At 48.1% G+C, this 14,944-nt stretch overlaps 1 protein-coding gene across 2 annotated transcripts in view; it reads right to left on the reverse strand.

Moving 5' to 3' along the window:
- PLEKHJ1 (pleckstrin homology domain containing J1) overlaps positions 1-14,944 on the reverse strand; it is a 35,770-nt gene that overhangs the window by 4,819 nt on the left and 16,007 nt on the right. Inside the window, exons 2-7 of one of the 2 annotated variants that reach the window (XM_074304049.1) lie at positions 14,578-14,858; positions 12,654-12,721; positions 8,338-8,404; positions 2,792-2,882; positions 2,418-2,481; positions 819-1,911 (exon numbers count right to left, since the gene is read on the reverse strand). In XM_074304049.1, coding sequence (XP_074160150.1) covers positions 1,846-1,911; positions 2,418-2,481; positions 2,792-2,882; positions 8,338-8,404; positions 12,654-12,721; positions 14,578-14,671 — 450 coding nt within the window. In that variant the 5' untranslated portion in view covers positions 14,672-14,858 and the 3' untranslated portion in view covers positions 819-1,845. Of the gene's footprint in view, positions 1-818; positions 1,912-2,417; positions 2,482-2,791; positions 2,883-8,337; positions 8,405-12,653; positions 12,722-14,577; positions 14,859-14,944 lie in introns of those variants that run through there. The other variant, XM_074304057.1, reaches the window with a different exon arrangement.

Here is a 14,944-nt window from a genome sequence, read left to right on the forward strand (position 1 = left end):
CCTATGTTATGTTCATGCTTGAGAAGACACGTGGGACCCCAACCCTTTCACCACTCCAGCTAAATAACTGGGTACTCTAATGTGGCTCCATCATGGCATCTCACACATGTGCGTGTGCACGCGTGCACGCACGCACACACACGCACACACACACCCACACATCCAAACCCAGGGCTTGCCTGACAGCCTTTGTTTTAGCTTCACCTAGGCAATATTTTCCCTTCTCCTTAACCCCAATAAAGCTGCCTTAAAATTAAAGATGTAAATGATGGAACCCTGATTGTATTTTTCTCTTTTACACAATACTCTCACGTTCTCTCTGAACCTGTCACTGATGAGGAAATCAGATTTGGGATGTTGTGACTGGGTTCAGTTTTAGCCATCGGGTCCATTGTCTTTGATAGGATAGGAATCTAGCAGCCTCCTAGAGCCCATCCCAACTTCTCCTCAAAATGGAGCCTGGGAAGTAAAGCAGGAAGCCAGTCTGCCTGCACTGAGACTTGAGGGAGATCCCTAATGGCCTCATGAGCTTCCCTCACTGAGAAGGCTGACCTGCTGTTGCCTTCTCATTTCCTGCCTTTAGGTCTTCCAGCCACTGCCCCTGCCCTGCCCAAGGCCCTCCTGAGACACATGGGCGTTTCTGGTCTGGCCAGTGTTTTTGGAAGTTTGCTCTCACTTGACTGGGAGGGTCTGCCTTCTGTCTAGGGAGTGTGAAACTGGATTCTCTGTGGTTGCTCTCGGTTGCTCTCGGGGCCCTGGGAGGGAGGGGGCCCAAGCCTGACCTTTGTCCTACTAGAGAGGAGTATTACAAAGACATCTTGGAAAAAAAATACATTTATTCCAAATCCATAAGAATCTCCCTAGGACAGCACCTGGAGAGCCATTTCCCTGAGGGAACTGAAGCAGATATGCAAAGGAAAGTTTGCAGGTGGTGGAGAGCACCCAAAGGAAGAACTAAGCATCACATGGGGGCTGCCACCCCTTTCACAGCATCATCTAGTAGCGTACATTCAAGTAGGCGGGAGGCAGAGAAGTCTGATGAGCCTCTACTGCCAAAACCACCTGGGCAGAAGCCAGCATCCTTGGCTCAAGGCCACCTAAACTCTGCTACCTCGATCACCCCCTTAGCTTAGGGGGCCTGGGGCCAACCCCATGGCACCCCTTCTGGGTTTTAGCTGCCCCCACAGCACTGGAAGAAACTTGCCTGAGACCTCAGAGAAGAGCCCAGCTCTCAGGGTGGAGGGTGGCCCCCAGTGTCCCAAGAGCCTTTTGCTAACCCTATTCTACCTTTTCCTCTCGCCTCTGGCCCACCTGGCATGGGACTTCACAAGAAACCAACTGGTTTGCCCACTTTTGTAGCTAGGGAAGTGACTTGTCCAAGGCCACGTAGCAAGCTCACAGCCTCTGGGGCCAGGGGAGGAGAGGAATCAAGGAGGGAAGGGGCCTCCACTCACCTGCAGAAGAAGAGGCCATTGTCCAAGAAGATGGGTGCTCAGTCCCATCCCTTCCTGCCAAGAGCCCAACTGCAGCCCTCGAGGCAGGGGAGCACCAGGCCCTACCTGGCTCCAGGGAAGGAGGCTTGTGGGTGCCCTCACCCTAATCCTTAGTTACAGTTTTCAATTAGAGAAGAAGAAGCACATTTCATCGCCTTCCTCCTCCTGGGCCCAGACGGGGCTGAAATGATCCAGGTACCCACCACCAGTCCCGGGATGAGGGCTGCTGGTGCAGAAGGCCTGAGGTCTGTAAAATCCTTTCTTCCCTTCCCCCCTTCCCCTCCTCCCATAGTCACTGGGGTGAGTGCTGGGAGGGAGCAGACAAGGTGGACTTCCTCCTTAGCAGAGATGCTCACGCCTGGGGAGCGTTCAGCTGGAACCTGGCCTCCTCAGAGATGCCGTACTGCTCCAGGGGGTCCTGGGGGAGAGAAGAATCTCCAGGGAACTTTGGCAAAGTTCTATAACCTGGGGGGAGGGGAAGGAGGGACTCGCTTTTCACTAACTGGGTCACCAGTACAGTTCTTGTTTCCACACCAAACTTGGGGGACACAGATGGGGGTGGGAAGACATTGTTCATCAAATATACAGGATAGAGCAAAGAGAATTCAGAGAGGAAACAGAAGCAGCAACAGAGCCCTATCATATGTATTCAGAGGAGAACAAATCCTATGCTCAATTTCCCATTTATCAATGAAGGCCAAAATGAACTTTCAGAAATAATCCATAAAGGAGACTGAGGTTGAATAATCCTGAAGGAGGTGGGTGCAGAACACTGAGGTTCAGGTGGCAAAAATGATGGTGACTTTGTCCAGGAGCAGAGCCCCTCCTGCAAACCTCCGTCCCTCCTATTATCCTGCCCTGTCAACCAAGGGTGTATCAGAAACCCGGATCTCAAGATGACAAGGTCTCTCCTGGGATACTCACCTTTCCAGTCATCTTCCGGATCTCGTTCCTATAAAAGATGAGGCTTCTCCGCATGAACTCATAGCTGGGAAGCAAGAGGCACAAAGAAGGGGAGTCAGGGAGGCCATGGGTTCCTAGACAGTCTTAATAGAATTAGATAGCTTAATAACAAAAAGGGGAATTCTAATGTCCACACACCTCCACAAGACCCATGGCTCTGAAGGAAAGGTGCCCAGAGGGCCCAATTTCAGATCTGTGTTTAGGTTGTGTCTGCTTCTCTGCCCCCCCAACTGGGGACACCCTCCCCTCACTTCTCTTACAGAATACCCATTCCCTATCATGTTAATGAAAGCTTCGAGGTCTGCCAGCAATTCTAACCGAGCCCCCAAACCCACCTCGCTCTTCTCAGGGCATCGATCCATTCCTGACATTGCTCCTCACTGCTGCACTCAAAGTAGTACTTCCTGTCAGGTTCCTCAATGAAACCTGTAAGGGCAAGAGAGAGGAGGCCCTCTGAGCTGGGGACAGCCAACAGCAAGCCCTGGCTGCAGGGTACCATGTTGGGCCACCTGCCAGGGCAGCAGCTGGGAAGCAACCCCAATGACAACTCTTTCCTGCTTCCTCCCCAATGCCTCCCCGAGAACATCTGGAGTCGGAAGCTGGCCCAGAGCAGAAGCAGATGTCATAGACGCAGGTCTTCATGCATCTAGATCGGAAAAGGTTTCTTTCCTAGGAAAGCATGAGCAGCTGAGGGGAGACCTCCCCAGCCTGGAAGCAGTGCAAGGGATATGGCAGTTCTCAACTCCCCAATTCTCGTTTTTCAAGGGCTGGTCCAGGAGGTGGAGATGACCTCAGCAACATGAGGGGACTGGCCTTGCATGAGTTTGCATGTGCCCAGGATTCAAACACTACAAGGGCTCCACACCACAGCTTGGAGAACCAGTTACCAAGGGCCATAAAGAAGGGAAGGGAGGCTAAAAAATAGACGTGGTTCATCAAATACACAGGATGGAGCAAAGAGAACTGAGAGAGGAAACAGAAGCAACAACAGAGCCCAGTCAGATGTATGCAGAGGATAACAAAAATGGCCCTAAATTAAGAGAGGCAAGATGACAGCCTGACCTTTCCTCTCATTCTCTAACCTCTGACTATTGTAGCCACAAAGAGCAGCAAGCAGAGATATGACCACTTCACTTCTATTTTTGTCCTGTTTCCTCTAAAAAGTAGATCCTTCGGCCTAGAAAGGGAAGAACAAAAATGGACTGAACCAAACTCAGGTTAAGTGAGATGAATCAAATCATCAGCATAGATGAACGGCATCCCAGAAATGAAAGCATTTACTTCCTGGACTACTGCTGCTCATGGAAGTTATGGAGAATGAAGTTGTTGGGCCTGGAAATGGGCAAACAGCTTGGTTTTCAAACTAGAAGAGTTAGATATTTTATTATTTTTTAAAAAGTGTTTTAAGTAGCTTTTACTCAGTAGCAGAACAGAAAAGATACTTTGCATACAAATTATAGGCAGAAAAACAATTTAATACATAATCTCTCAAAATAATAACAAGACAAGGTAGACACTTTGAAAGCATGGTGAGCTGCTTTGATCCCTGACAAAAATCCTTATCACAAGAATAATGTAAGATAGAGAAATGGTCATCCCTAGGAGACAGCCTGGTGGGTTCATCAAGAACAAACTGTTCTAGTCCTAACTCATTAACATTTTTGGAAGGGTTACAAGAAAAAGAACCAGAAGACAATCATGCACCATTGTGCACAGTGACAGCAGTGTTATAATGATTATCAGATGTGAAAGACCTGCTACTATGATTGTAATGACCCAAAACAATTCCAAAACACCCACAACGAAAAATGGTATCCACCTCCAGAGAACTGATCAATTCCGAGTGCAAAGTGAAGTGCAATTTCTTGTTTTCTTTCTTCTTTTTTTAAAATGATTTAGCTAACATGGAAACGGTTTGCATGATTTCAAATGTATGACTGATACACACAGCTTGCCTTCTCAATGGGTAGGGAAGGGATGAGAAGGAGGGAGGGAGGGGGACAGAAAAAAGAGAGAAAGAGGGAGAACGAGAATTTAGTATTCAAAATTTGAAAAGACAAGATTGCTAAAAATAAATAATGGGAAAAAAAACAAAATGAAATTTAACAAGACCTACATACGAGTTTGAAATGTGCTCAGACACGAATATAATAAAAATGACAATACTCCCTAATCTATTTATTTAGTGCAATATCAATCAAACTCCCAAAAAACTATTTTTAAAAAATTCATCTGGAAGAACAAAAGGTCAAGACTTTCAAGGGAATTAATGAAGAAAAAAGCAAATGAAGGTAGCCTACCTGTACCTGATCTAAAACTATTTTATAAAGCAGTGGTCATCAAAACCATCTGGTGCTGACTAAGAAATAGAGCAGTTGATCAGTGGAATAGGGTAGGTTCACAGGACAAAATAGTCAATGACTATAGCAATCTAGCGTTTGACAGACCCAAAGGCCCCTGTTTTGGGGGTAGGAACTCACTATTTGACAAAAACTGCTGGGAAAATTAGAAACTAGTATGGAAGAAAGTAGGCATAGACGTGTTATGGGCCAGAACTTTATACTCAAAACAAGGATTCTCACAAAGTGTTAAGTCAGTGGAATATATGAGGCAATAGTTATCTAGTTCAGTACATGAACTTATTATTTAATATAGTTCTACAAGATTCACACCTACAATGATATAATTATAATAGTGTGTGTGTGTGTGTGTGTGTGTGTGTGTGTGTGTGTGTGTGTGTGTAAGAAGCTAACAAGGACAGAGGGAGAGACATTCCATCTTTGGTCAGGCTCCTGGTGGCTCTCCTGAAAGACTTGGACAGACTCTGAAGGATTCAGAGACAGACTCAGAGAAGAGAGAGGACTGGAGGCTGGAGCACAAGCCCTCGGACTAAGAGAGACCTCAAGACAGAGACCTTCGTGGTGGTCCTCTTGCCTCCTCCACAGAAACCAAGACATTCTGGAGGACCTCTAGAAAGGTAGCCCAGCCTCCAGGTAAGGAAACTAGGAGATAATAAAGAATTTGGACTTTATCCCTGGCTATTCTCATAGTGATTACTCTGCTGAAACGAAGGCTGGTCCAGAGACCTACAGAAAACTAACCCAAACACTACATAGACCCACACCTAACACTGTATACCAAGATAAGGTTGAAATGGGTTCATGATCTAGACATAAAGAATGAACAAATTAGAAGAACATAGGATAGTTTATCCCTCAGATCTGTGGAGGAAGGAATTTATGATCAAAGAAGAACTGGAGATTATTATTGATTACAAAATAATTTTGATTATATTAAGTTAAAAAGTTTTTGTAAAAACAAAACTAATGCAGACAAGATTAGAAGGGAAGTAATAAACTGGGAAAACACTTTTACATCCAAAGGACCTGATAAAGGCCTCATTTCTAAAATATATAAAGAATTGACTCAAATTTATAATAGTTCAAACCATTCTCCAACTGATAAATGGTCAAAGGATATGGACAGACAATTTTCAGATGAACAAATTAAAATTAAATGTCACATGAAAAGGTGTTCCAAATCACTATTGATTGATCAGAGAAATGCAAATTAAGACAACTCTGAGATACCACTACACACCTGTCAGATTGTCCAAGATGACAGGAAAAGATAATGCTGAATGCTGGAGGGGATGTGGGAAAACTGGGACACTGATACATTGTTGGTGGAGTTGTGAAAGAATCCAGCCATTCTGGAAAGGAATCTTGAGCTATGCCCAAAGGACTATCAAACTGTGCATACTTTGATCCAGCAGTGTCTCTACTGGGCTTATATCTCAAAGAAATACTAAAGAAGGGAAAGGGACCTGTTTGTGCCAAAATGTTTGTGGCAGCCCTTTTTGTAGTGGCTAGAAACTAGAAACTGAGTGGATGCCCATCAGTTGGGTAATGGCTGAATAAATTATGGTATATGAATGTTATGGAATATTATTGTTCTGTAAGAAATGACCAGCAGGATGATTTCAGAAAGGCCTGGAGAGACTTACAGGAACTGATGCTGGACCAGGAGATCATTATACATGACAAGGTTACTATAGGATGATCAATTCTGACAGATGTCGCTCTCTTCAATACTGGCACGACTCAAAACAGTTCCATTTGTGCAGTAATGAAGAGAGTTATCTACATCTGCAGAGAGGACTATGGGAAATGAGTGTGGACCACAATATAGCATTCTCACTCTCTGTTATTTGCTTACATTTTGTTTTCTTTCTCAGTTTTTCTTTTCCTTCCTTCTTGATTTGATTTTTCTTGTGCAGCAAGATAACTGTATATGTTATACATGTTATATATTGTATACATATATTGGATTTAACATGCATTTCAGCATATTTAACTTGTAGTGGACTATCTTCTAGCTAGGGAAGGAGGGGAAAATTTGGAACAAAAGGTTTTGCAAGGATCAATGTTGGAAAAATTACCCATGCTTATGCCTTGTAAATAAAAAGAAAAAAATAATGTGCTCAGACAACAAGTGTCAGTACTTTAGTGAGCCGCACATTTAGGATGTCAGCCGTATGGCATGCTCAAAAACTGATCCAAAAGATGAATAGAGCCACCGTCTTTTTTTTTTTTTTTTTTTTTTTTTTTTTTTTTTTTTTTTTTGGTACTCTGCAGCACACTTTTTTCAGAAAGGTCCCTGTGGGGATGAGACCAGGATGATTCCAGTGCCATAAAAGGAAATGAGAAGCATAGTGGCTGTTTTAAGTTTCCTGGACTGTCACTGAGGAATGACTGGGCATTTGGGTTCAGAGAACAGAGTAAGAACGGGAGACATGACTATTATAGAAAAGGCTGGCTAAGGGGAGGGTATTCCAGAGAGGTTATAGGTTATGATTCAGAAGCTGCATCAATGCTGGGGTAGATGACTTCTATGGGCTCCTCCAATTCTGAGATTCTGTGCCTAGACACACCTTGCAGGATTAAAGCCTTGACAAATTCCCCTTCCAGTATATCTTTACTGTAAAAAGACATCTAGAAAAAGGCAATGCTTTAGTCCAAAGAGAAGGTTCAAAAGGCAGAACAGCTGTGTATGGAAGGGGTCTTGAGATCCAAGAGTTTCTGAGCTGATGATCTATCCCAATCCCCTCATCTTAGGGGCATCTGAAGGGGAATGATTTGCTCAGAGATAAACATGCTGTCACAATTTTGAACCCTGGTTCTCTGTGGTTCCCCTCTGTCCCCACCCCATTCCCATCACACCTTGATGACCTTCAAGCCACAGCAGTGCCAGGGCAGCTTTACTCTTTTGTGGGCCCCTCCTACAAGAGAATACAATCTGGTGGCTGAGAAAGGCCATTATCCCAGGTTTTAAGTGGGGGAAAGGGTTACTGGTCCTCCCAAAGAACCGGGGCAATGAGGTGAGTTCCTGTGAAGGTGTAAGGCCTGGGGACATTCCCAGGTGGGTACCACAGCTGCAGCGGGCTAAGGCTGAGAGCTCTGGCCGCCCTTGGGAAGAGGGAGGGCCCTGGGTGTGGCAAATCTCTCTACAAAGGGCATTGTTTCTTGGGAGGACTGGTAGGAGCCAGCCTGGAGCCTCTACTATCACAAGGTCAAGCCACCCAGGCAGGGCAGTCTGGGCTGGGGTGAGGAGGGGCTGCAGGGCTGGGCCAGGATCGGAGGCCCAAGCAGAGGTAGCCCCAGAGGTTGGGGCGATACTGGGGGAGAGGTGGGGCTCAAGCGGCTCAGTTCCTCTTCCCCTGTCAGGCAGCTGGGGGGCCCCAGAATGGCTAAGAGGAAACAAGAGAACCCAGCACATTCCCCAAAGTTAAGAGAACCTTCCAGGACCTGGCTTCACATAGATGAGGTGCCAGGATATCCAGGAGTCCCTCCTTCCCCCCCAGGCATCCTTCCAGACTCACTGATAGAGAAGCCACTTGGCTCTTCCTTGGTAATGCGGCAGTGTTCCAGAAGCAGAGCTCCAATGGGCTGGCAGGACAGAACAATGGAAAAAGAATCAGTTACACAGCCCTGGTTTGGGACCCAGCAATCTGGGCAGAACAAGGAATCATTCCATCTAGAAGTGTGAGGTGTGACCCCGAGAGGCTGACAGATGTGAGGGCCTCCGGGCACAGCCGGGATGCCAGATCACAGATATGTGCCTGACAAAGGCCCTGAGGGCACTGAAGGGCCAGCAGTCTGCAGCAGGGGCACTGTGCACAGTGCTGGGACCAGAGCCAGGCTCATTACTGTCATCCCCAACCTAGCGAGGCTTTCTGCAGGGGGTCCTCAAGGGGAGCAGCCACCACACCAATGGTACAAGCTGGGCCTGCAGGACACCTGGGGCCAGCCCCAGCCTCAAGGGTGGGAGAGGCCTGAAGGAGGGAGGGACACACTCCTCAGTCGGATCTCTCAGGGTCATTCAGCTGGCAGGTCACAGGGCTGGGATCTAGTGAAGGACTTCCACCTCCTTTGGGCCCCCTCGCATCCTAGACCCACATTCCCCCCCCCTGCCCCACCCCCGCTCGCCCAGCAGGTGCTTGGTCCTTGTGAAGGGCAGCTTGATTAGGGCTTCTTTGTACCAGGCCCATCCCCAGTCACACATCTCCCATGACCTTGAACTGTCCTAAGGAAGGGGGGAGGGGAACCTGGAGGTGAGACTGGAGGGATCCCTGTGATTCACCTAGAACACCACCAGATAAAGAAGAGGAGGATCATGGGAAAGAACAATGACTTGGGAGCTGGATGGGCCCAGACCTGCCAAGGCCTGGTTCTGGGGCCCCAGGCAAGTCATTTCCCTTTTCTGAGCCCCATTTTTAATTGCCCCCCATCTGAAATTTTCTGGATGATGTCTCCAGGAAATGCTAAAAAAAATGCCCACTCATCATAGTGAGAGAAATAGAAGGAAGCTCCTCATGCCCATCTCCTCATGAGGATCCTGCTAGGAGGCAGCCTGGGCTAATTTGGCCAGAGGGAGTCCCACATCACCCTGTCTCCCTATGTGGCCAGGCCCCGATCTCTAAAGGGAGGCTCAGATCCCTGCAAGCCAGTGCAGCAATCACGATGCTCTCTGTCTGGAGGAACAGGCCTTGAGTTCAAATCCTGGTTCTGCCAGGGGGATGGCTGAGCCAACTCTGAGCCTCTAGATAAGCACTTGGAGCACACAAGAGGGAGGGGCATAACCGCTGGGCACACGTCATTTCTTCTGAGAAAAGAAGCCTGTGGAGAAGAGGGCACTTGGAACTTTCTGAGGCCTGGCTCTTCACTTGCTGGCCCTGATCTTCTGTGCCCTCCAAGGCTCTGGAGGAGGGCATTGCCCCAGTGCCCACGTGTGCTATGAGCCTGGGGCCAGGGTAACTTCTACCATATACATGGTCCTGCCTACTGTTCAGTGGCAGCATTTGGATGGCCCAGGTGAAGGGGGTAGTGTCTCAAATCCTACCCACAGGCAAGGAAGCCTGCCCCAAGGGCGAGCACCCTTTTACTCATTGAGTTTTTAAAAAACCTAGCTCCAGTAAAACATTTCCAAAGATTCTTTAACTTTCAGAAATATTTTCATTGTGCACATTGGGGAAACTCTCCATGTTTTCTAAAACTGTCTTCAAGAGACTGCTTGGGTGGTGACTGAGAACATATAAAGCAAGGGAGCTTAATCTTTTTTTGTTACAGTTTTTTGTCTTAGGAGCCCTTTGCAAAATGATGTTTTTAATTGAATAAAATAAACACAGGGTTATAAAGAAAATCAATTATGTAGAAGCATAGTTATAAAAATAAACAATAACAAAAACCACCAGACACACATACAAGCCCACAAACTCCAGTGGGAGTTGATAGCTTGATAGCTTGCCTTAGCTAATGATTCTCAAAGTGTGGTCCAGAGGATCTTGGAAGTCTCTGAAACCTTTCAGAGGGTATGCAATTTCAAAATTAGGTTTTTTCCTAAAATGGTGAATATATACAAATATAACCCACAGAAACAAAAACTCTTTGGACAGATGCTCATTCATTTTTAATAGTCTGATACTGAGAACAAAAGTTTGAGAACAACTGGTTTAAGCATTAAAAGCTTTCCCAAACCTTTTCTTCCCCCTCAGGCCTCCTGCACATTCCTTGACTTCTCTCAGGAGAGGCCCTCCTTTTCTTAATGCACTCCTCCTACTACTCTTTTCCCAAAAAACCCTCTGACATCATTCCCTCTCTTTCTCCTCTGCTTCTACCTTTGACAAAAAGGAACCCGTCAACATATCAGGGCTGGCTCCTTTCCAAATTCCCAGCTCCTTCCATCTTCCCCAGCAGATTTCCTCCTCAATCTCTCCCTTGACCTTTTTACCTCTCCACATGGCTCCATCCAGACGCTCTTCAAACATGACCAAAGTTCCCCAACCTTCAAAAACTTTCACCCACCTTACTCTGCCCTCAAGCTGTCATCTTTTATCTGTGCTCTCCTAGAACTCTAGGAAAAAGTTGTCTGCTCAATACTACTTCCTCTTCTTTACTCCTTAATCATCTCTTAATCTGGCTTTTGCTCATCACTCAAATGAAATGGCTCTCACAAATCTTGTCTGTGATTTCTTAATTGCCAAATTAATGCTAATAAACTATAGATATAAGCTAACTGGCAGAGTGGGTAGAGCAATGGGCCCCGAGTCCGAAAACTTAAATTCATATGGAGTCTAGATGCAGATTTAAACATACTACTTTAACTTTTTGTGTTGTTTTTTCTTTCTCTTGGTTTCCCCCTTTGATTCTTCTTTTACAACATGACTAATGTGGAAATGTGTTTAACATGATAGTACATATACAATCTATAGCAGACTGCTTCATTTTGGGAAGGGGGAAAAATCTGTAACTTTTATAAAAAGAAAAACTTATAAAAGTGAATGTTGAAAACTATCTTTACATGTAATTAGAAAAAAATCAAAATACTATTTTTTTTAAAAGGAAAAAAGAAAAAAAAATCTGGCTAGAGACATTTCCTAGCTATGTGACACTGGCCAAATTACTTAACCCTGTTTGCCTCAGTTTCCTCATCTGTGAAATAAGTTGGAGAAGGAAGTGGAAACCCAGTAACTTTGCCAAGAAAACTTCAAATGGAGTCACGAAGAGCCAGAATGACTGAGATGAGTGAAAAGCAAGAGATTAAAAAGTCAAATACAATGGTCTTTTCTAATCTTCATTCTTCTTGACCTATCTGTTGCAAGTGACCACTCTTTCTTCTGGTTCGTCCCTCTCCTCCCAGTTTTGGCTTGCCTTCTACCTGTCTGACCACTTCTCGATCTCCTCGGCACACCCTCTGATTGCGAAGTGGTTAGCTCATTCTCAACAGGTCAACAATTGAACTTATCTTTCTCTCCACACAAGGAGCTCTTAACCTGGAGTCTGTAACTTAAAAAAATATATTTTGATAACTTTATTTCAATATAATTGATTTCTTTTGAAATCTTGTTAATTTATATTATGCACTTAAAATCATATTCATGGCATAATCCCCCAAAATGTCAAAAACTCCTTGCCCTAAACCATTCCCTTTCCAAGTCTCCCTATGTCTATGGAAGGCCTCATCAAACTTCTAGTCTCCCAGGTTTGCAAGCTCAGAATTCTCTTGGACTCCTCATTCATCTTCATCTCACATTTCCAACCAGTCATCATGTTTTGCCCTTTTTCTCTTCACAATATTTCTCCTTTCTGACCCCTTCTCTGCTCATAACCTGTCCTGTTCATCTGGGTCCTCACCACATCTCTCCAAAATTACTAATCAGCCCCTCACTGGATTCAATGCCTCAAACTTCTCCCCACCGCAGGCCATCCTATATGCTGTTTGCCACTGTTTACCAAGAATGTCAACCTGATTCCCATATTTAATTACGACCAGTGGCTCTATTGGCAGATATAAGCCACATTACTCAGCCTTTAAAGCTCTTTTACAAGCTGGCTTTACTCTCTACTAGAAATAGCACCTATGGATCTGACTTAGAAAGCCATCTAGTAACATCATCTATGTTGTTATATTTTTATTTATTTTGTTCAATATTTCCCAAATGCATTTTAATCAGGAGTGTTGTGGGCCAAGTATGTGACTCTCTGAATCAGACTATATGATTGCTAAGGTTTTTTCTGGATCAAAATGTTCTAGGAATAACGGTCCCCTTAGCTTAGACACTCCATGGTGCTACATATGTAGGGAAACACTGGGAAAGAATTTTAGATTATCGGAGACTGTGGCCCAGGACCCTCCTACCTCTGCTTCATCTGTCCGGAAATAAAAGAGGAAATTCACCACCAGCTTCACCAGTCTCCGCTTCACCACTGGGGGAAAAATCAAAAAAGAATGTGAAAGTTGGTATTGCAGGGAAGGCCCAGAAAGCCCCAAGCACAGCTAAGATCAGGCTTCTCCCCCAAGTAACAGCATCCTTTCTTAGAATTTCCCTAACCTTCCCTAGCCCTGGGAAAAACACACTGTGTCTTGGAGAGCAGACTCTGCTCTTGGGGGCTGCCAGAACAGGAAAAGAAAACTAAGTGGAAAATCCAAAAAATACCCTTCCTGGCCCCGACGCCGACGCCCTCCTCTCATCCCAGAGGGAAGGGCAATCTACATTAAGGTAGCCACCCAGGGGAGTCCTGGAGCCCCGCTCCTACTGCGGCCCCCTCGGCAGTGCCATGACCCAAACCAAGGACGGCCGCCCTCTAGAAGGGCGGAGAAGGAATGGGGCCATCTGGAAGGGTGGAGAGCAGGCCCGGGCCGACCCTGGGATGGAGGAGCTTCTCTGGGAAGTCTGAGAGGTGCCACCGGGAGGCTCTGGGGGGGCGGGTCACACTGAGCTCCTGGGGGGACTGGTGTCGGATGCTCTGGGACCCTCTGGGGTGTCCTGACAGATCCCGGCCATTGGCCATTTCCTTCCTTCTGACAGATGAGACTGAGGCGGTGGGGGAAGGGACCCGCTCAGGTTTGCCCAGCTGGGAAGCCCCCTGCCTGAGGGCGCACTGGAGCCCATGGCAGTCTTCTTGGTTCCCAGGGCTTATCACTTATGTTTGTTGGGGGAGGGGGTTGCAAGGCCATGTGAAGACCCTCCCCATGTCCATATACCATTTTCACAGGTTCAGGAGCAGTTTAACCACAATGGAGGCGGGGATTTCTCTGTGGGTATCTGGATCAGGAAAGTGGGTGGGGCTCGAAGATTAAAGGAGGAGAAAGTTCCCGTTTAGAGAGGGAACATCCCCAGACTAGGAGGAATGCCTTCCTTTTATAGATGAGGCAACTAAGAGGTTAAAGTTCAAACGTCAATCAGTATTTGAACCCGGGACTTCTGAGGGACAGAAATTCATGGAAGCCGAGGGCTGTGGCAGGAGCAGCGAGGGCGGGGTTCTGCACGGTGGGGGGGGAGGGGAGAAGCTGTGGGGAAGGTGATGATGAAGGGACTGGCTACATCCACCCAGTTTGGGTGGGGGCCAGGGCTGTGCGGGAGAGGGGGGGGGGGGACGACAGCCAGGACCTCCACCGGCCTGAGAGGGGGTGTACTCGGAGCTGGGGCAGAGCCGGGAGGCTGGGGAATGGAAGGGGGGGCTCAGACCAGTGATCAGGGAGACTGAACACAGGGGCGCCCCCGGGGGGAGGGGAGGTGGGATGGGGGGAAGGCCGGTGGGTGGGAGACTGAACACAGGGGCGCCCCCGGGGGGAGGGGAGGTGGGATGGGGGGGAAGGCCGGTGGGTGGGAGACTGAACACAGGGGCGCCCCCGGGGGAAGGGGAGGTGGGATGGGGGGGAAGGCCGGTGGGTGGGAGACTGAACACAGGGGCGCCCCCGGGGGGAGGGGAGGTGGGATGGGGGGGAAGGCCGATGGGTGGGAGACTGAACACAGGGGCGCCCCCGGGGGGAGGGGAGGTGGGATGGGGGGGAAGGCCGATGGGTGGGAGACTGAACACAGGGGCGCCCCCGGGGGGAGGGGAGGTGGGATGGGGGGGAAGGCCGATGGGTGGGAGACTGAATACAGGGGTGCCCCCGGGGGGAGGGGAGAGAGGCTGACGGGCCGGACCCTGGGGGAAGGGGCGAGCAGGCGCGGCTTCCCTGGGGGTGGGGCTGGGAGGCCCCGGGCGGAGCTGGGCAGCCCTACGGGAGTCACTGCCTGCAAGGCGCCCGGCCCGCCCGGCCTCCCTGTCACTCTCACCGCTGCCCTTTTTGGGGACCCGCATCCCGATCTCCGCCGCCTTCTCCGCGGGCTGTCGGGACAGCGCCTGGAGCTCCTTCTCGTTATACCGCATCTCGGCAGCGAAGAAAGGCGGGCGGGGGGAGGGGAGGCGCCTCGACCTGGCTGAGATCCGGATTCGGTTCCGGCTCCGGCTCTGGCTCTCACTTAGGTTCCCGCTCCGGCCTCTCGGGACCCGCCAGTCTCCGACTGCTCCCCGCTCCGCCCCTCCCTTCCTCCCTCTCTCCACCCCTTGGACTGCGCTTTGTTCGTCGCCAGGGAGCCCAATAAAGTTTTAGAGAAAACCTGCACACAATAAAGTTTTGTCGTTTCTGAGTTGCGCGCGCAT

The sequence above is a fragment of the Sminthopsis crassicaudata genome, chromosome 1 (assembly GCF_048593235.1).
Source record: "Sminthopsis crassicaudata isolate SCR6 chromosome 1, ASM4859323v1, whole genome shotgun sequence".
In the NCBI taxonomy this organism is placed as follows: domain Eukaryota; kingdom Metazoa; phylum Chordata; class Mammalia; order Dasyuromorphia; family Dasyuridae; genus Sminthopsis; species Sminthopsis crassicaudata.